At 59.3% G+C, this 20,317-nt stretch overlaps 1 protein-coding gene across 12 annotated transcripts in view; it reads right to left on the reverse strand.

Moving 5' to 3' along the window:
* Positions 1–214: 214 nt before the first annotated feature.
* The window catches only part of TCF3 (transcription factor 3), an 84,546-nt gene continuing 64,443 nt past the window's right edge, over positions 215–20,317 (reverse strand). For 3 of the 12 annotated variants that reach the window (XM_074163974.1, XM_074163972.1, XM_074163978.1), the window contains 12 exons: positions 16,599–16,701; positions 16,165–16,304; positions 15,869–15,995; positions 14,967–15,025; positions 14,136–14,214; positions 12,502–12,575; positions 11,836–12,039; positions 9,956–10,079; positions 9,323–9,470; positions 4,751–4,974; positions 4,008–4,152; positions 215–3,217 (listed from right to left, as the gene is read on the reverse strand). In XM_074163974.1, the coding sequence (XP_074020075.1) occupies positions 4,010–4,152; positions 4,751–4,974; positions 9,323–9,470; positions 9,956–10,079; positions 11,836–12,039; positions 12,502–12,575; positions 14,136–14,214; positions 14,967–15,025; positions 15,869–15,995; positions 16,165–16,304; positions 16,599–16,701 (1,425 nt within the window). In that variant the 3' untranslated portion in view covers positions 215–3,217; positions 4,008–4,009. Of the gene's footprint in view, positions 3,218–4,007; positions 4,153–4,750; positions 4,978–8,046; positions 8,286–9,307; positions 9,474–9,955; positions 10,080–11,835; positions 12,040–12,501; positions 12,576–14,135; positions 14,215–14,966; positions 15,026–15,868; positions 15,996–16,164; positions 16,305–16,598; positions 16,702–20,317 lie in introns of all 12 variants that reach the window. The other 9 variants (XM_074163973.1, XM_074163970.1, XM_074163977.1 and 6 more) reach the window with 5 other exon arrangements.

Consider the following 20,317-nt stretch of genomic DNA (forward strand, 5'->3'; position numbering starts at 1 on the left):
AGAGCGTCAGCCAGGACTCGGAGGGGATGAGGAAGTTCAGCAAAATTTTAAACAAATCATAAATCTTCTCAAATTTCCAATTTTGTGGAGTTTCTGCATTTTTCTTGACTAAAATCTCTTTTGTTTAAATCCAGCTGTAGGTGACTGCCACCTCAAATTCTTGTTGCAAAATCAAAGTGCTGGGGAAGCACTTCTTAAATTTTTTTTTGTATGGTTTCAAGCTCGCCAGGGCTGGGACATTGCTCCATCCTTCCCTGGCCCTGGGGAGGGCGCTGAGTCAGCAGAAGCCCCCCGAGCAGCGAAGTGCCCAGCGGCCCCAGCACCCTCCTGTCGACGGGGCAGAAACGCTCGTGGGATGAAGCAGCCTCTTACAGCTGCAGAAGCAGCCCATGGGTCCCCAATTCCTAGCCCAAAGAATGAACTGAGGTTGTCTGAGGTTCTGGACCCGGCTGGCAGGCTCTGGAGGGGCACTGCCCCCTCCCCGCGTGTTTTACTGCCCCGAAACACAAGCCAAGCCGGCAGGATGCTTCAGGAAGATGCTGCATTTGCTGCAAGGGACCAGCTCCACGGGGACAAGGCTGTCACACACGGAGGAAAACCTCATCCGTCTCACGCTGCCCGGTGCTCAAGCAGGCAGAAGAACCCGAGGGACGGAAGAGCATCGTAACCTGACAAGCTAATTAGGCTGAAACACGGCTGTTGACACGGGCAAGAAGAACGTGTGTTCCTGGGCTGCAGGGACTGGCCTTTCCTGGCCTTCCTGGGGACAGAGCTGGAGGCTGCTGCGATCTCAGGTCTCGCCCCACAGAAATGATGGTGGGAGCAGGGGGCCGTGGGCACGGAAAGCCAGGAACACCCGAAAGCCTCAGAGCTATGGTTGGATCTCGCAGAGCCCCAGGCAGCACTGGTGCAAGGGGCAGCAGGGAGAGACGGTCCCATGCTGCTCCGACACCGGTAAGTGGCTCCTCTCTGAGATGCCAAGCCCACGGTACCCGGGTGTAGGTGGGACATGAACAACGTCCTGAGCATTTCCAGCAAGCTTTACTGGAGGACAAGCAGAGCTACAAGCAGAGGAGCACCAGGAGATTATGCCAGAGCCGAGGAAGTGCCACAGGACCTAATCCTCTTCACCAGTCCTTCCCTTTCCCTATGCCAAAGCAGTACAGCTTCCCCCGGAGCACAGGTCAGAGAAGCAGAAGGGAGAGATGGACCCTGCTGCTGGGGGTCCCACCGTACTCGCTGTCCCCACATCCCCCCAGGCCAGCACCCGTGCCCCGTCAACTATCCTGCCTGACCGGGCTCTGCCAGGCAGATCCGGGCAGCAGTCGGCCCCAGCCCGAGACCATCACAGACGCTGCTGAGGTGGGATTTAACACCCCCCCAGGGAGCTGACCCCGTCTGCCTGCAGAGCTGGGAAGAACTGGGCACCAAGTGTTTCAGAAGGGGAAGGAGAGGGAAGAAACAAGAATAAATTCCCGATGGACGCTTTTCCATTGCTGACTCCAGAATGGTTGCTGCAGCTCAGCACTGCTGAGCACCTCCTTGTTTGCTCCTGCACCTCCAGGGCACCCGGTGCCACACAGTGGGGCTGCCGGGGGTCTTCCTCCTGCTGAGCACACCGGAGCAGTTTGGAGTGACACTGGGAAGCCCTTGGAGTGAAGGGATCGCTGGCCCAGCCTGGCTACTGGAGCATCTTGCGGAGGATGGGCGCTTGCTGCTCCCCTCTTTTCCAGCACAGAGAGGGGAGCCCACACGCAGGTGACAGTGGCCACTCTGCATCCCCACGGCACGCAGGGCACATGTCGAGCTGAGTTTGCCTCCAAGGATGCTCTGGAGATATGACAGAGGGTGAAGGCGGGGTGTGAAACCACCCCTCTCCCCAGGCCTGCAGTGCTTTGTACTTCGATGGCGGTGGCTCCAGTGCAGGGAGAAGCTGTGGGGAGACGGGGATCCTGCTGCTGGTCGTGGCTTCCTGAGGGCTGGAGCTGGAACATGCCGGGCAGCGGCTCCCCTTCCTGCCACCTTGGGCTCCGCCAGCGTCTGCGGGTCCATCTGCTGCAAGGTCACCACACACAGCGTCCCGCTGCTGCCTTTGTTCCATCTGACTCTGCCTCTTCCCCGTCCTCCAGCTTTGTTCAGTCCATCTTTGTTCAGTGCTGCCCCTGGAAGTGCCGCCGGCAGCGGGTGCTCGCTCAGACGCGGGGACAAGAGGCGCTTTCCTCCGCCCTGGGCTCTTGCATCCGTTTCACTGCTTTGCTTACCTTGAAAGCGCCCCTGTCCCTCGCTTCTCTTCCACCCCCCAAGGCCTGCTCTCTCCCAGCAGCTCCTCCTCACCACCACAACGTTCCGAACAGCCGTGGGGCAGCAGGACCACGGCCTCCGGGATCCTTCAGGAGTAAAGCAAATCTTGGAGAGCCCCTTGATGGACCTCGGTGACCTCCCAGGAGGAGCGGCAGCGCCGCCGCGGGACACTGCGGCAACTTGCTTTGCTGTTTAACTTCCTTTTCCCAAATCAGAAGTGGCCAAAGCAAAGAGATGGCGAATTCAGCACGTGAGTTTGTTTTTTCATAATGGAAGGTACAAGCCAGGCGAGGAAGAACATCCCCTCGCTGTGGCTACATTCGCTTTTAGTGGCTTTCAGAGCCGAATCTGAGAATTCCTCTCTTTATATCCAGTCTCTCTTAATACAATTTTAATATTCTGGTTGATCCTAAAGATGCAACGTTAACTATAGAAACAGCAGCAGAAAAGCATGGGGTACAAGACATTTTTTTTATACAAAAAAAAATTCTTTTCGTTGCTTACAAAACATATGCAAAAGAAGCTAAAAAAAAACCAAAAGGCATTGCTATTTGTTCTACATAAAAAATCTCATAACTAATGTTCTTTTTTTTTTTTTTTTTTTTAAAAAAAGAAATATCAAGCTTAGGCACAATTTTGCTGCTGGCTGCTTGTGAACAAGCCAAGAGAACACGCCACCCCCTCCTAACTGAGTGATATGTATTGACTGTTCCGCACTTTATACTTAAGGCAATTTTTTTTTGTTTTCGTTTTTGTTTTTGACAAAAAGTGTTTTTTTTTCCACCCCTTACGTCATGCCAGGATCCGTCCACGTGTGTCAGTATTAGCAGTACTAAAGTTTATGGTTCGAGAAGGTTGCAGGTCACACCGAGGGTTTTCTTCCTACAGATCTCTCTATCCAGAGGGACGAAAAGATCTACAAATTAAAAAAAAAACAAAACCAAAAAGCCTGAAGTGAGAGAAACCCAAATGAAAATAAAACTCTGCTCTTTACATGGGGGGGCTGCAATCCCCCTTCCGCAGCCCCTCATCTCCGCAGAAGTCAGCCCCGAGGGCTCCAAGTGGCTGGGACATGGGACATGAGCTCCCTATTCTGCCAGGAAAAAGGCTTTGTCTTTTTTTCCCCAGGGCAGCCCCAGGCACCCGCCGGCACCAGGGACAACGCTGGGGGACTGTGGACCTCGCTGATGGTGTCACCGCTCCTGGATCTGCTCAATCCCTCCCTCCACCCCAATATCCTCACACCGCTCGGGCCAAACGAGCTCGGCTACTGCTGGCCATGCGGGGGGTGTCCTTAAAAACAGGCGCAGCCCAGCAGAGCCTGCGCCCGCCACGGTCTCATGGGAGAACTTTCACCTTCTGCGTCATCTCTGCGACCTGCCCCATCCCTCTCATAGGGCCACTGGGCAAAGGAGTTGCTGGTTTCCAGTAGCCAACTGGGGAGGCTCAGAGCAGAGCTGAGCCCGCTCAGGGCGGTGAGAGCACCGAAACCCTCCATCCCGGCTACAGGGCTGCCCCCCTCCTGTGGGGCAGAGGCTTTGGGTGCCCACGGAGGAGCAAAGGACATGCAGACGGCAAGGTAAATGAAGGAGGCCACTGGCTGGTGCCGAACGAGTGGGGCTGAGCAGCCAAAGCAGAGCGACACGCGTGGGGTGGGACCCGCAGTGGGGCGCTGGGATCACGGAGTAGGGGGGGGGACACGATACCTTTACATGTGTCCAACAGGGTTGTGACCATCTCCTAGACCAGGATGTGAAGCTGAAAGTGTCATCTGGGGATCTCCTACTACTCCGGACACTTTCTCCTCTTCCCGACGCTTCAAGCAGGCGGCTTTAGGGTTGAGATTGCGCTCTAGGCCAAAAACAGCAAGGGAGGGAAGGAGGGAAGCAACCTCAGTCTGGGCAACAGCACCGCGCACGGCAGCAGCAGCCGAAAGAGAGAGCGAGGACAGAGTCCCGGGACAGACAGACGGGACCATGCGAGGTCAGCGCAAGCTGCTCCGTGCCCGTCGCTCCTGCAGCGGCTGCAGGAACCCGGCCAGCCCCCTGCTAGAGCAGAACCCCCTGCCCGGCTGAAGCACCGCGCCAGTTTAAACACGTGCTGGCGTACGGAGAACCCCCGAGTGCCTCAGCCAGCTCTCGGGAGTCGAGGAGTGAGTTTTCCAAAGCTGCTTAATGGGATCCAGGTGCCAAATTCCCATTAAGCACGAGGGGAGACGGACGGAGCAGCCTCGAATCCCCCCGTGGGACGGGGCTTTGGAAAGCTCAGCCCACCCCGCGGGGCACCCCAGGGTGCTGCTGGCGACGCACACGCACGGCCTGGCACCCGAAGCAGGAGTCACAAGAGATGCCCGCGCAGGCGGAGACGTGGGGGGGGGGGGGGGGGGGGGAGGAGGAGGTTGGGGGGGAAGAGGAAAGCCCCGAAAGGCACCTGCCAGCTGTTACCATACCTCGTACTTGCTGCTCCAGGCCCAGAATGACCTGCACCGCTTGCTGTAGGATGATCAGTTTGGTCTGTGCTTTGTCCGTTTTTAAGTGCATCTGACACATGCGTCCCAGTTCTTTAAAGGCCTCGTTAATGTCCCGCACACGCACCCTCTCCCTGGCGTTATTGGCCATTCTCCTCTCCCGGTCCCTCAGATCTTTGTCCTCCAGTGACAAGGCCTCGTCTGTACTGCTGGGTTCATAGCACCACAGGGATTAGTCAGGGGGGTGGTACCGGGTTGGGGGGGGGGGGGGGGGCTATACGTTGCCGTGCTGGTAGTGCTTCTGGTGTGTCCACTGGAAACGGCTCAAACAGCCTCATTTTGCAAAGCCAATTCCTCTCGGGGCCCCTCCTGGAGCGACCCGGGCCATTGGGGCTGCGCGTCGCCCCCGCGAGCCACGCCAAGGTGCTGCCAGCACGGGGCCGGGGGTGCTGCGGGGGGCGAGGGCGGGCACCGGGGCAGTACCGGCACCCACGCCGTCCCCACGCCCTCCCCCCCTGCAAAAGTTTGCCTTTCTGTTCGTTTTCGGCTGAAAACTAAAAGTTCGGGGGGGGGGGCGGGGGGGGGCATCTCAGCTGAAAACAGCTGGGTTCAGCTGAAAACATCGGGTTCAGCCCCCAAGGCAAAGACTTTTTGGGCAGAAAGCAAATCCCTCTTTGTAAGATTGCCTTCAAAAAATCCCACCTGTAGCAAAACCCTCCCAAATTTCGGGCAGCCGTGCCCCAGCCTGGCCCGGCACCCTCTTATGGGTGGGGGGCAGCATCGGGGGCAGGAGCCAAGCGCCCCGGCTGCTGCTGAGGGTCGGTCTCAGATGCAGACACTGAATCCAGGTCCTTCAACACAGCCCAAATCCCTCCGGAAGGGGGTGATTTTCTTTTCCAGGCATGGGTAGGAACTTTGGGAGAGCCCCCACCGCCGGCAGCACCCCAGGGGTGCCCGAATCAGGCAGGGACGGGGGGGAAGGCAGAGTCGTGCTGGCAGCATCTTGAACCGTGGCCTTGCCCGCGGCCCGTCCCCTCCAAACCCCCAATTTACTGTCCAGACGACCTTCTCCCCCAGAGCAAAAATTCTTCAGGAAAGACACCTATCTGAGGAGGGTCCTTGGGTGAGACCTGGCACTGGGACACTGTGGCCTTCGGCTCCTGGGGAGCCCCGCGGGGGACAAGCCTTCACCGAAGAGGGGCCGCAGAGTCAGAGCCTTCCTGGGAGCGCCGGGGGGGCTGGGGAGCCTCCAGACGGTGCCCGACTGCGGGGAGGGGGAGCAAGGGCTCCCCAGGCGAGCATTTGCCCGTGTGGGACAGAGAGTGGCCCGCTGTCCCTGCCTGCATCCTCTCCTCGCTGCCTTGTCCCTGCCCGTGTCCCCTCCTCACTGCCTGGGTGGCCCAGCTGGCACTGCCACCTTCTCTCCAGGACGCCTGGGGTGGCCGGGGGAGCGGAGCCACCAGCCATCCTGTCACCTGAGCCCAGCAGCGGCAGGAACCCAGCTCGTTCCTCTGGACACCCACTGGCAGCCACCGTTCCTGGCTGGTGGCTCCCCCCAGCAGGGACACGGCTCCGGCAGCACCTCGCAGGCCACAGCCGGGCAGGACAGAGCCGCCTCCTCGCAACCGGCAAGTGCTGCTGGGGGTTGGCACGGCCATGCCAGGCCCTCAGAAGGATGTGCGGTGCCTTGGCTGCCTTGTGGCCCGCTCAAAGGGGGCACTGGCCTGCCTGCCTAGGGGCCCCAGCTCTTCTCCTTCCCCTTCTGTCCCTATTAGCTGCTGACAGCAGCAGGAGGATCCTGGCGGTCCTCGCTGGGCACGGGGGACCCGATGGCCCCGCTCCCACGGCAGCCCTGCAGGAGGGGACACAGGGGACACCTTCTTTGGCCCAAAAGCCAAACCCACCGGAGAAGGGACACCTTCGCTGCCTGCGCTAACGCCTGCTGAGAGCAGCACGGGGGCTCGTCTCGCCCCCCCGGCTGCCTCCAGGAAGGGTTTAAAAAGGGACAAGCGTGGGAGACCAAAATGAACACGGTGCCAACTCTGTCTAACCCCTGCCCCCCGCCCCCCTCGGCTCCTGCCTCCATCCGCAAGCAGCAAGTACAAGGTAGAGAGTGGGACCACCGAGAGGTCACGGCTGGGGACTGTCTGTAGGAGATCGGAAAGAACAGAACCGAAAAATAAAAACTCGAAATAAAATAAAATAAAAAAAAAAAAAAAAAGGAAGGGGAAATTAAAAAAGAGACAGGAAAAAATATACATGTTATGAAAGGCAAAAAATTACAAACTGAAGAGAGGCACAAAGGACTCCAACATCAATGCAACAGCAGAGGCCAGCAGAGAGGAGCACAGCCAGGCACAAACCACCGATGCGTGTTACAACAGCCTCTGCAGAGAGAAAGGGGGTTAACCTGCCACGGCCCCCTGCGCAGCGGGGCCGGGGAGCGGGCGCATGCACTGCGGGATGCGGGGACAAAGCAGCGAAGTCCTCGGAGCGGGAAGCCGAGCCCTCCGCTCCCCTCCCACCGGGACGCGGCACCCGGGGCAAGCACGGGCGGCCCAGCCGGGCGCGGGGAGGGAGCCAGCGTGCCCCGGTGAGGGGCTCCAGGCTCTGCCAGGGACGCGCAGCTCCCAGCTCGCGTCGGAGATGAGTTCGTACAGGCAGCGAGGGCTGCACAACCCGGGGCTCGGCGTCGCCGTCCCGTCGCCCCTCGCAGGGCTCCAGCGACGCCCAGGGGTTTGCCGGGTGCCCGCAGAGCCAGGGGCGCAGCGTGGGGACAGGGGCACAGAGCAGGACGACGGGGCATCACTCGCTGCTGCCGCAGCCGTGGGCAGAGACGGGTTCTGTGTTGGGAGCAGCCCTCGGAGAGACGTCAGATCTGGGCCCCCACTGGGAGATTTGCTGGTTTTTGTGGGCTTTTTTTTTTTTTTTTTCATTTTGCTGGCCATGCAGCGGAGCCAAACACCTGGCTGCGGGAAAGCGAGGACGGCGCAGGTGCCCCCTCGGGGACCGGCATGCAGCACACGCAGCGGCAGTGGGGAACGGAAGAGAGAACAGCAGGGATGCAAAAAAAGGGGAGGGGAAAAAAAAAAAACAACAAAGAAAAAGGGAAAAAAAAAACCAAAAACCAAAAGGACATCAACAGCCTTGGGAACCCAAGGCCACAGGGGAGAGAGACAGTGCGAGGCACCACAGCACGTGTCACAGGAGACAGACAGACAGACAGCCCCGTGCCGATCAGATACGTAAAATATCACCACTCCGGGACCCTCACTGACCTCTAACTTGTTGCTCCAGGTTCAGTATGACTGATACGGCCTGGTGGAGGATTAGCAGTTTGGTCTGCGGTTTTTCGCTGTTTAGGTGGAGTTGGCACATGCGTCCGAGCTCTTTAAAGGCCTCGTTGATGTCACGGACCCGCAGGCGCTCACGGGCATTATTGGCGACCCTCCTTTCTCTCTCTCTCTCGGCTTTTTGCTCTGGGGGAAGAAGATCGTCCTCCTCATCCTCATCTTGACTAATGGTTTAAAATAAGAACGAGACAGGGACATTCCTCGCGTGCACTCTCAGCACTGGTCAACTCACAGAAAAGAAACACACATCGGGACACCGAGATGCCAAGCCCCGCGTGTCCCCGCTGGGACGCGCCCCACGCTCAGACATGGGGACACGGGGACACGCGGTGACTTTGGAGAGAAGCGATTAAGGCTCTTCTTCTGCCTCTTTTTTTTTTTTTTTTTTTTTGGTTTGTTTTGTTTTTAAACGACAAAGAAACCACAAACAAAGCAACTAAGGCCTGAGCTTGCTGCTGGGAGGCTGCAGGGTGGCCCGGAGAAGGTGTGGGGCCAACGCCGGTGTCCCAAGCTGGCCTTTTGGGAAGACGCAGCCCTCTGCCGCCAGGGCAGGAGGTGGCCACCGTCTGGCAGGAGCGGGGCTGGCGCTGCCCCTCCAGGCAGCATCACCCTGGTGAGGTCCCCGAGCTGATGGCGAGGTTGCAGACAAGCCAGCGCGCTGCAAGGACCCTACCTGACCCGCTGTCACGGATCTGGCTGGATGTGACAGAGGATACAGGAGCCCGGAGCGGATGGCGGAGAGGACCCGAAGCACGGAGGGGGTCAAAACCTTCCCTGCCCCCGACCGAGGGGAGCCGAGTGCTCGCTCCTTTCCACGCGTGGCCCCAAGCAACGCCACGAGTGACGATGCAGGCGGGTGCAGCTCGTGTGGACAAGGTGTGAGCTCTCTGCTTTAAGAGCAGGAGGAAGCCCTGTGGCCACGGGGACGGGAGCCAGCAGGAGAGGGTGGCAGGGACCCTTTCCCAGCACGGCCCAAAGCGGCCGGTGGCGGGGAAGCAGCGGGAGCCTGGGCTGTGCCGCCTCGCTGAGGATGGCCAAGACCCCCAGGGAGGGCAGGGGCTGGGGGGGCTGCCCCACAGGACACCCCCGGCATCACTGGGCCGAGCCCAGCGCCCAGAGGGTCACCGCAGCCGTACTCCAGCCCAAACGGCCCTGGCCTGGGAACAGAGTAAGCGAAGGGAGAGACCTGTTCAAAGAGCACCTTGTTCTGTTCCGGGAGGGTTTCAGCTCCTTCTTCTCCTCTTCCGAGTTATCTGCCACCGATGTGTTCTCTTCGTCCTCCTTCTCTTCCCTCTTGATTTCGCTGGTTCCCGAAGAGACGCTGCTTCGCCCCAGCCCCCCCGACAAACCTGCTGGGGAAGCAGAGCCACACAGGGAGGTTGGAGGGGCCTGACCCGCAGGGAGGGCTGGGGGGTCCCCAGGCCCCTCTCCTGCTGCGCTGCATCCCCAGCGCCTGGAATCCCAGGCCCATCCTGGCATCCCAGACCCATCCCGCGTGGCCGGTCCGTAGCAGGAGGAGCTGGAGGGGAGCCAGCTCTGCCCCGCCACCACTCTGCGTTCTTCTCCTCCCGCCTCCCAGACCCTCCAGAGTCAGAGCCCAACCTCCCAGCCAGCAGAGCAGGGCCGGGGGGTCTGTGCAGCCACAGCTGGCAGGGGGGACAGGAATATGTAGGTCAAACCTCCAGAAAATGCTCAAGGTAGAAACTATAAGGAAGCGCCGGCCTCGCAAGAGCATCCACATCCCCCCGTGCTGCTGCTGCGCGAGGCTGGACCCCGTGGGTGCCCCGAGTGCCCCCCGCGGCAGACGAGCCCCAAGCGTGCGGCGCTGCCTTACCGCTGTACGTGTCCTGCTGCCTGCTGAGGTCAGGGAGCGAGCTGGGCTGTGACGGCAGCGTGACGTGGTTGTGGAGCAGGCTGGGGTTGCTGGACAACCCGTCCTCGGGGTGACCTCCTCCCACCTACAGCAGAACAAGCAGAGCAAGCCTTGAGGGGGGGCAGTGTCACGGCCGGTGGGCACGGGGACAGTCACCCCACGCGCTGCCGCAGGGCTCCGCGGGCCAGGCTGAGGCGCAGCCGCGTGTCCCCCTCACACACTGCCACCACCCCGAGCACGGGCAGCGGGAGGGAAGAGCCACCCTGCTCCAGCACCAGCTCTGCCCTGGGGACAGAGGGGACACTGCAGAAAGCAGCCCCATGCCCTGCACATCAGCTGGACCAAGCAGAAAGCCCCCACCAGTGCTGCCCCCCCCCCCCCCCCAGCTGTGGAAAAGCCTCCCTGACTGGATGAAAGGCTGGCACCTGGAGAAGACACCCTGGGCTGCACGTGTCCTGTCTCCACCAAGCACCAACGTTTCTGCCACCTCCCCAGTGCCACCAGAGCAGGGGACATCCCAGCAGGTGAACTTCACCCCAAAGGACCGGGATGCAACAGGCGAGGGCCGGGCAGCCTTTCCGAGCCCACCCCCCACTCTGGCTGCTCTACAGAGGCCAGGAACGGGCAGGATGGAGCCAGCCCTGCTCCAAACACTCATTTCTGTGGCCGGCAGCAGTTTGCAGCAGAGGCCACCACCCGTACAATTCATCGTGGTGTCACAGAGCCTGGGGAGCTCGGAAGGAAACCACGTCTGGTTCTCCAGAGACTGGAGATGTGTTACCCCGTGCTGCAGCAGGCACCCAGCTCTGCCAACAACGTGATCCTGGGCAAGGGGGGACCCTGGTGACCCAACAGAGGACCCCAGCATCCACGTGCTCAGGGTACCCGGGACCTGTCACGCTCCCTGAAGCCTGAATGAGCCATCACACATCAGCGCTCCCCATGGGCATGGAAGGACACGGCGCCTGCCCCCAACAGTCGGGAGCAGAGAAGTCCTGCGGATACCTGGCTCTGTACCTGCGCTCCTGCCCTGCATCATATCCCTCTCCTCCTTCTCCCTGCATCCCCCGGGAATGTCTTCTTTAAGGGATTTCCATTCATGTTGCAGGGAAAGGAGAAGGGCTTTCACCACCTCTGCCTGCCCTGAGAAGGGGCATGAGTGAACTGCAAGCAGGGCATGTGCCCAAGAGCCACCACAGTCCTGAATGCAGACTCGACCCCCCCTGCACAAACAGGCCAAGACCCCGTGCTGCCGCGTGCATCACCCGCTCAAAGCTGTCAACAGCTGACCCGAGCTGGACCACACTGAGCTATTCTCACACCGACGGCAATGTCCCTCTGGATGCCAGGGGACCCCATGACGTGGGTCCCCAGCAGAGAATCCCAGACTGGTTTGGGTGGGAAGGGACCTTAAAGCCCACCCAGTACCACCCCCTGCCCTGGGCAGGGACACCTCCCACCAGACCAGCTTGCTCCAAGCCCCCTCCAACCTGGCCTCGAACCCCTCCAGGGATGGGGCAGCCACAGCTTCTCTGGGCAACCTGGGCCAGGCTCTCACCACCCTCACAGCAAAGAAGTTCTTCCCCACATCTCATCTCCATCTCCCCTCTTTCAGTGTCAGACCCTTCCCCCTCCTCCTAGGGCTCCCCTCCCTGATCCAGAGTCCCTCCCCAGCTTTCCTGGAGCCCCTTGAGGGACTGGAAGGGGCTCCGAGGTCTCCCCGGAGCCTTCTCTTCTCCAGGCTGAACCCTCCCAACTCTCTCAGCCTGTCCTCACAGCAGAGGGGCTCCAGCCCTCCCAGCATCTCTATGGCCTTAGCTGCGCGATGCTTCCACACTTACCAGACTCGGGTGCCTGTTCCCCAGGGACATGACCGCGGCGGGGAAGGCCTGGCCCAGGCTGCCCACAGTGGCACTGTGGGCCGGCGCCGAGCCCAGGAGCCCGTGCATGTCCCCGTGGTTGCTGGGCATGGCGGCTGTCTGGCCCACGGCGTGATTCCTCAGCACGTGGATGGCTTCGTCCAACCTGTCTTCCATTTTGTTTTGCTTGAAGGACAGAAGAGAGAAATAAGTCAGTGTTAACACCCATAAAGCCAGCAGCCCACTGAGGAACGGCTGGTGGCAACCATGCGTGCAGCTACGGCAAGGCAGGTACGGGGAGGAATAACCCCCCAACCCTGTCAGTGCCGTCCCCTAAGGGTCACACAAGTGGAACCACTTGGGAAAGTGAGGCAGAAACCAGCCAGAAATGTGCTCGTTGGGTCAGACCCTCAGGGACGTGAACGGGCCCGACTCGGGGGGAAGGTGCAGGGCTGTGGCTCTGCCCGTCGGGCTCTGGGCACCCAACTCCGCTCAGCTGCTCCCAACCAAACCTCCATCTCCCAACCGACCATCTTCCGTCAGGCCCCAGATGATCGGGAAAGAGGACTCTACCCAAAAGCCTTTCACCGCCAGGTCCCCGAGGGATGGAAGAGAAAAGGAGAAAGCAGATCTGTCGGCGACACTTACTAAAGTGTGGAGGCTCCCTTCGTAGCTGGGAGATAAGGCACCCTGTCCGCTCGCTCGCGACCACTGGGATGTGCCTGTGAAGAGACGGGGAGAGCTTGAGACCGGGCACGGCTGCCACTAGATGGAGCTGGAAGATGAGCCACCACGCTCTCCGTGGGCCACCACGCCATGCACGGCATTGCATGGGCCACCACAGCACCACATGGCCCACAACAGCACCACATGGCACTGCATGGGCCACCAGGGCACCACACGGGTCACCATGGCACTGCAGAGCACTGCATGGGCCACCACAGCACCACACGGGCCACCACAGCACCACACAGCACTGCATGGGCCAGCACGGCACCACACAGGCCAGCACGGCACTGCATGGCACTGCATAGGCCACCACGGCATCACAAGGGCCACCACAGCACCACATGGGCCACAACGGCACCACATGGCACTGCATGAGCCACCAGGGCACCACATGGGTCACCATGGCACTGCAGAGCCCTCCATGGGCCACCACGGCACCGCATGGCACTACATGGGCCACAACAGCATGGGCCACCACAGCACCACACGGGCCACCACAGCACCACACGGCACTGCATGGGCCACCACGGCATCACATGGGCCACCACAGCACTGCACGGCACTACGTGGGCTACTATGGCACCGTATGGGCCACCAGGGCACCGCACAGCACTGCATGGGCCACCACGGCACCGCATGGCACTGAATGGGCCTCCATGACATGGGCCACCATGGCACTGAATGGGCCACCACGGCACCACACAGGCCACCATGGCACTGCACAGCACCGCATGGGCCACCATGGCACCACATGATACTGCATGGGCTATCTCGGCACTTCATGGGCCACCACAGCTCGCCTGTGCTCTGCTTCAGCAGAAAACTGAGCTCAGGCCTTCAGACCTTGAGAGGTTTTTATGTGTCTCGGTCCCAGCGAGTGGCCGCAGCGCTGGCTGTGCTTGCCCCGGCCCCAGGGCAGGCTCCGTCTGCTCTGCACCCGAGGAGCCTCGGGCCCCAGCTCTGCTGGGCAGAAATGAGACCTCTCCTGCTGCTCAGGAGCAGAGATGGGCTTTCATCGGGCACTGATAATGGTTTTTAACAGGTTGGCAGCTTCCCAGTTCCCACCGTGCTCCTCCCACGGGAGATAAAACCAGGGACAAATTTTCCAAGATGTTTCGGGGTCTGTCTGAAGGGCAGGAGCGGGTCCCAGGGGGTGGCAGCGATGCTTTAACTCAAACCTGTCGTGGTGCTGCCGTGTGGGACAGGCTCAAACTCCTAAAACTCCTCCGCAGGGACAGAGCCAGGCGCTGGCAGAGCCATCGCTCTCTCGCCCGCGGTGCTCACCCCACCCGGGCACTGCTCGGCTCCCAACGGGGGAAAACCTACAAGTGGTTAAAGCAGACGGACACGCACCTTCACAGGAGACATTTAAAAACTACCTTCAAGTTTCCTTGTGTCCTTTCTCTTCGCTCTCCTCTTTTAAAACTAAACGGGATTTGGTGAGATTGCCAAAATGGTGTCTGATTTGGGGGTTTGGGGCTGGGAAGCCTTGGAGCTCCTGACAGCAAACCTGACACCCACCTTTTACACAAAGAGCAAAGTTTCTCACCCACCTGCAAGCCCCTGGGGGGAGCCGACCGGTGTGGAGGGGTTTGACGAGAAGTTATTGCTAGAGTGATCGGGGGAATAAATCTGGAGCGAGAGAAGCAGGACACGGTCAGCAGCGCCCACCCCTGCACGGTCCTGCCCCTCCCCAGCCCTGCCACCGAGCGAGGACCACCCCATGGCACCTCCCTTCCCACACCCACATCAGCTCCCACCCATGGCCCAGCCCGCTGGTGCCCCCGCTGGTCCCCCATTAACGCCGGGGGCTCTCTCTGTCCCCTCTGCCACCCCCTCCCGCAGCTACAGCCCCCGCTCGTCAGGTCCCACCTCACAGGGAGGGAGAGCCCAAGGAATTACTGTGGGGTGCAAGCTGAGCGCCCCTCTGCCACCATGCAGGAGCAAATGTCCCTGCACTGGAGGGGACAGAGGGAACCCCAAGCTCTGACAGCCCAGTGGGACCAGTCCCTTCCAGTTTGAACCAGCACACGCACGGCCAGGACTACTGGGACCCGCAAGTCCTGCTCCGAGGGCTGTGCAGGGTCATCTGGCCAGACCAGTATCAGACTGGGTGGCCACAGAGCCAGCTCATGGGTCTGCGGGTAGCCACCGTAACGTCCTGTGCCTCAGTTTCCCCATCTGCCAGAAGGTGCTTTTGCTCAGCGCCAGGGCTCAGGACGGCAGCACACGGTGGGGGGGAAACCCAACCCTCAGAGGCTGCCATGGTTTTGGGGGTGCATTCACCCAAACTTCTCAATGTGTCCATCTTCCCCGCTGCCCAGAGGGTCCCTGTTACAGAGGTGGGGGGTCCAACTGGGTGAAGGATCTGCAGAAACTCTTACTGAAGCTAATGCCTTCCCGAGCGCGTCTCCTGAGCTCCCAGCTGTGGTTCCTCTGTTACCTGCCGAGAGAGGACACAGACGTCACTGTCAGGACACCAGAAACCAGCAGGACAAGGCAGGACCCGTACACAACCTTCTCTGGGGTCACCTGCTCTGGGATGGAAATTTCTTGCTTTTAGTGCTTTGCTTGAAAATCAAATGGGTTCCCAGCTCAGGGCACTGGAGGAGGGCACACACGCCCCGGCAGCTTTCGTGGGGCTGCAGGAACGGCTTTGTAAGACGCCGGGCTGAAGGCATCACGCCATCAACAGCGATCAAGTGTCTCTGCTGCAGCACGGCCCGTTTTCACGGGGCATCTTAAGCCCCGAACTTGTTTCCCCTCCTCTAAACCAGGGTTTTTCTATGAATCAGGGTCAGGATCTTCCATTCCCTGGGGAACGTGAGTTCATTTCAGTACCGGGTTTTGGACCAGGTTCAGCAGGGTTAGAGATGAAAGCACTCGGGGGGTTAACGTGATATCCAAACGCAGCACAACCGTTGCTATTCCAGATTTAGACGAACGGCTTCACACATACCCCCCCACCCTCCCGGCACCTCACTTAAGCCACGGCACCTCCCAGAGATAATGTCACAGATCCTGGTCTCCTCCCAGATCCACCGAGTGCACTGTCACCCCCTGCCAGCACCCTGTCCCCTGCTCCAGCCCACCCAGGGATCCGGCAGCCGTAACCTCGCTGCTCCTCTTCCTCACTCCATGCATGGGGGACACACAAGGGATAAAAGTGTCCGGGTACATGGGACACAGATGTCACGGCCTCAGGCACCAGAGGTTGGCACAAGACTGATTTTCCAGCTAAGCCGTGGGAATGGAGTGAGGGGGGCGACGCTGGGGCCGTACGTACCCATCATACTGTCGGTCCCACTGATGGGGGGCGTGTGACTGGAGACACCGTAGGGCGTGGAGGCGGAGGAGAAGCCGGACACCGAGGGGAGTCCGCCGTTAACCTCTCCTGAATGAAGCTGGTAGTTCTGGCAGAGAAGGGGAAAAGGGTGAGAGGTGCCCTCGAAAGGCTGCCGGGCTTCGGCGCCCGGGCCAGGGTATGTGGGCAGCCCAGCTACGGGACAATGTGAAGTGCCACCACCCTCTGGCCGAGCGGAGCCCCCAGCCCGCCCGTGGGGACACCTGGGGACGCGTTACCATGCGTTCGTGCTGGTGTAAACTGTTGAAGCCGCCGGACTGCGGGAGCGGGGAGGAGGAGCTGCCCAGCATGGCACCGTAACTCGACTGGCTCATGGCACCCGGTGAACTCCACAGGTCTGGCGAGTTGTGGAGCCCGTCTGGAAGGAAAGCCAGAGGTGAGCGGGGCAGAGACGCCGGCGTGTGTCCCACAGCCCACGTGGGGACAAATCCACCCGGGCTGAGGGGCTGCGTCTGTCCCCATCACATCCTGCTTACGCCGAGCATCACGCTCTGAGCAAATCAGAGCCTTTTTGGGGCCGCTCCGTGTCCCACGCGCTCCTGCCCCGAGCTCCCTCCATCCCATGGCCGTGAAATTCCTCCCGGCATCTGTAACGGGCCGGGCAGCCCCTGCTCTGCCGACTTGCAGGACGCCGGGGTTGTTAATAACTCACCTGCCATATAAAAGGCTCCGGGATACACAGTGCTGGGAGGTTTCGAGGGGGTATATCCAGCTGGATCCCTGCTGTAGTCATCACCTGAGTTGGATGGATACACCTGCAGGGCGGGAAAGGGGTTGAAGAGAAGGACCGGGCCACCCCACGGCCCCACATCCCCCCCAGGGCTCACCCCACCCCGCGCAGCGTCGCTTGTATTGATGGCAGCAGCCGACAGAGTACCCCGCGGCAAAGCCCAGGGAGGGGGACACGAAGCGGCTCAGCTCTGCCCGGGAGCGGCGCAGGGGATGGGGACGTCACGCAGACGCGTCCCCTCTGCCTTCCCGTAGCAGCGCGGATCCCGCAGCACCCTCCTGCAGGGGACGCTGGCACCGGCAGAAGTTTCAACTCTCTGCTCTAGTTCCTTTTTCTGCGGTTATAACTTTTTATGGGTAACCGCAAAAGCCATCATTTCTGCGTCCCAGCCCCGCACCCGAGGGCGGTGACAGGGACGGGTGAGGCTTCGGGACCTGCTCACCCCCGCGCCGACGCCGGGAGCAGCCCCCGAGCTCGAACCCTCCAGGCAAATCAGCCCATCCCGCTTGAGGGGAAACTGAGGCACGAGGGAATCCAAGGGCTGAGAGTCCCTCAAAAGGGATGTCACACGGGAGGGGACGGCTCCTGGACTGGAGCTTTTGACCACATTTCTGCAGCACTGTTCAGCTACGTTATTTAACAGCATATTAAGTAAAAACAAAAGCCTTTTTTTTTCCTTCTAAATTAACCAAACCCATCCTAGAAAGCCCTTTCAGAAAACGATCCCGCACCAGCGCAAAAACATACTTCTTTTTTTTTCTTTAAAGCAGAAACCCAACACGCAAAGAAACCGAAATGCCACTCAAAATTACGTGAGAACTTTTGTTACAGCTTATTTTCATCCCCATTGATTCATTCTGAAACCGCCTTTTATATATATATATTTTTTTTTTTCTTAAATACCCAGGAAAGGTGAGGCGGGTGCAGGGGCCGACGGGGGAAAGGGGGGGGGCACCCTCAGCCAGCGCTGCCTGGAAGACACAGCTCTCTCTGGAAAGGAAACCTGCCCCCAGTTTCTCTTCCCCACACCCATCGGCTCCCTCCAACCCCTTCCCACCCAGCAAGAGGGTGCAGAGTTGTTCTCTGTTTCTATAACTGGCCAGAACACCAAGAATTTCTTCTTTTTTTTCTTTTTTTTTTGGAGGGGGGTAATGGAAAATAATAGAAAAAATAATAGAAAAAATAATAGAAAAAATAATAGGAAAAATAATAGAAAAAATAATAGGAAAAATAATAGGAAAAATAATAGAAAATAGGGTGTTTTTAAACAAAAAAAAAACCTCTGAAAAGCATCAGTGATTTCACTTAAATATATCTCTTCACGCAAATGAAGCGACGGGGAGCTGAAAGCAACTCGTGGGCATCAGGGCTGCAGATTGAGCCCGGGGAACTTGTAAAATAAAGCCAAAAAAAAAAGAAATAAAAATAAAATAAAGAAGGGGGAAGGGAAAAAACCTGACAGACGCTGGCAGCTGCCCGTCGTCCCTCGCTCAAAAATAGGAAAATTCACGGGGCTTCGCCTTTGTGCGGCATCGCGGGCCGGCGCCGGGGCGAAGCCGAGGGCTCGGAGCCGGGGGAATGGCGGAGGGCTGCAGAGAAGAAGAGCGAATCCGGCAAATTGACTTTTTCCTATAATTTGATTAAATAGCGGGGAGCTGGGACGGGGGAATCGAATGAAGCACGTCTAATAGCCCCCGCGCCATCTGCCAGGGGCTGGCTCCCGGCCAGCGCGCGAGGCAGCTGTGCGGCAGCGGAGCCGGGAGCGGAGGGGGGGGTCCACCGCCAGCGCCTACATCCATTTAATAAATCCAGAGCGAAAATAAGAAGAATAAAACGGCGAGGACGAGCGGACCAGCCGCTCGTCCTCGCCGTTTTATTCTTCTTATTTTCGCTCTGGATTTATTAAATGGATGTGGGCGCTGGGGAAGAGTTCACTTCGTGGTGTATCCACCCTCTTCCACCCATCCCTGACACCCCCCCCCCCACCTTAAAAGATGCCGGCGGTCAGGTCAGGAGATCCCGGGGTGTGTGTGTAGCGGGGGGACTGGCTTCACCCCAGGAATGACCCCCGGCCCTTCCAAATCTTTAATTTCCCCACTCGGCGCAGGGAGGGGGGGGCTGTGAAAAGCCAACCCGGCTCTTCTCCACGCACCGGCCGAGCCAGGAGCATCCCGGCCCCGTGGCGTGGGGCAGTGTTGGGGGGGGGGGATCCGGCTGAGCCACCGGCCACCAGCCAAACGTCGCAGGAAACGGTAAATCAGCGCCAGGTCCCCGTCCCCCCGACTCCCCCCACGCCGCGGCCCCAGCCCTCGCGCCGGCGGCGGCCTCGGGGACCTCCAGGTGAGGTCATTTCCTCCGGTTAAAATTGCCAGCGCGGCGCAAGAGCGGCTCGAACAGCCCCAGCGCTGGGATTCGCGGGGATTTGTAGTGTTGGGTTTGGGTTTTTTCTTCCCCCCCCCCCTCCTCCCCCCTTCCTTGTTTTTCTTGCTGAAAACGCACGATCCGGGGTGGGATTTCAGGCAGACTAAAGCTAAACAGAGCGGTGACCAGACTGCAAATTCGCAGGCTCAAACGGCTCCCAGCCCCGGCGCTCGCTGCGGCAACAAAACCCTGCAGGAACCAACTCGGACAAAATCCCTCCCCGGCTTCCCCGGGCAAAGCCGCTCGATGGACGGTGGGGGCTCGGGGCGGGGGGGTGTCTCATCCAGCCCTGCGTCCTGTGCCCGGACACGCCAGCCCCCGGGGAACGCAGCCACGGGCACTAACGCGGCTCCTCAATCACGGGGAGGCTAAAGGGGCTCCGTGTCCTGGTGGCCACCAGGCAGGTGCCACTGCCTGTCCTGGGTTGAGAGACACAGGACTAACTTTTCTTCTAATGCTGGGGAAAATTACACTTTTAGAAGACTCTAGTGTCTGAATTTGTGAAAATATTTATTTTATAGCCAGCCAGGCTCTGTGGGATTCAAGGTTAGTGTTTTTGAGCCTTGCCAGGTGCAGGGACAAGGAGGAGCGAGGCCTGGGCATTTGACCCAGGCTGGCCAACAGGAGTATTTCATACCATGAACGGCACATCCAATATAAATTAGGAAAATTTGCTGCATAGCGGGCTCTCTCTCCCTGATGGCGGCGGGTCCGGACAACTCCTTGCCCCGGTGCCGGAGCCCTGAGCCCTTCCCTTCCTCCTGAAGCCATTGCGCTCCCAGTGTCCGATACTTGCTGTCCCTGCTGGGAGCGCACAGCTTCCTGCTGATATAGATGGCTGAGTATAATTTCTGTATATCTTATATCAGTATCGGGATTAATACTGGTTCTTTAGTATTATTGTTAATTATTTAGTCTTAGTCTATTAAATCTATTTATACTTCAACCCTTGTGTTTCTTTGTGTTCCCCGATTCCCCTTTCTGGGTGAGGAGGGGTCATCGGGTGATAGAATAATTGTCTAACGACAATAGATTGTTATGGGCTCTCTCAAACCATAACACTGCCCCAGCCCCAATTTCACAAGAATTAACCCCAAAGCATCAGGGGTTTCAAGCACAGGTACCACATCCAGAGTCACAGAATCATAGAATCATCCAGGTTGGAAGAGACCCTTGGGATCATCGAGTCCAACCATCTACCCTACTCTACAAAGTTCTCC

This window comes from Numenius arquata, chromosome 25 (genome assembly GCF_964106895.1).
Source record: "Numenius arquata chromosome 25, bNumArq3.hap1.1, whole genome shotgun sequence".
Classification (NCBI taxonomy): domain Eukaryota; kingdom Metazoa; phylum Chordata; class Aves; order Charadriiformes; family Scolopacidae; genus Numenius; species Numenius arquata.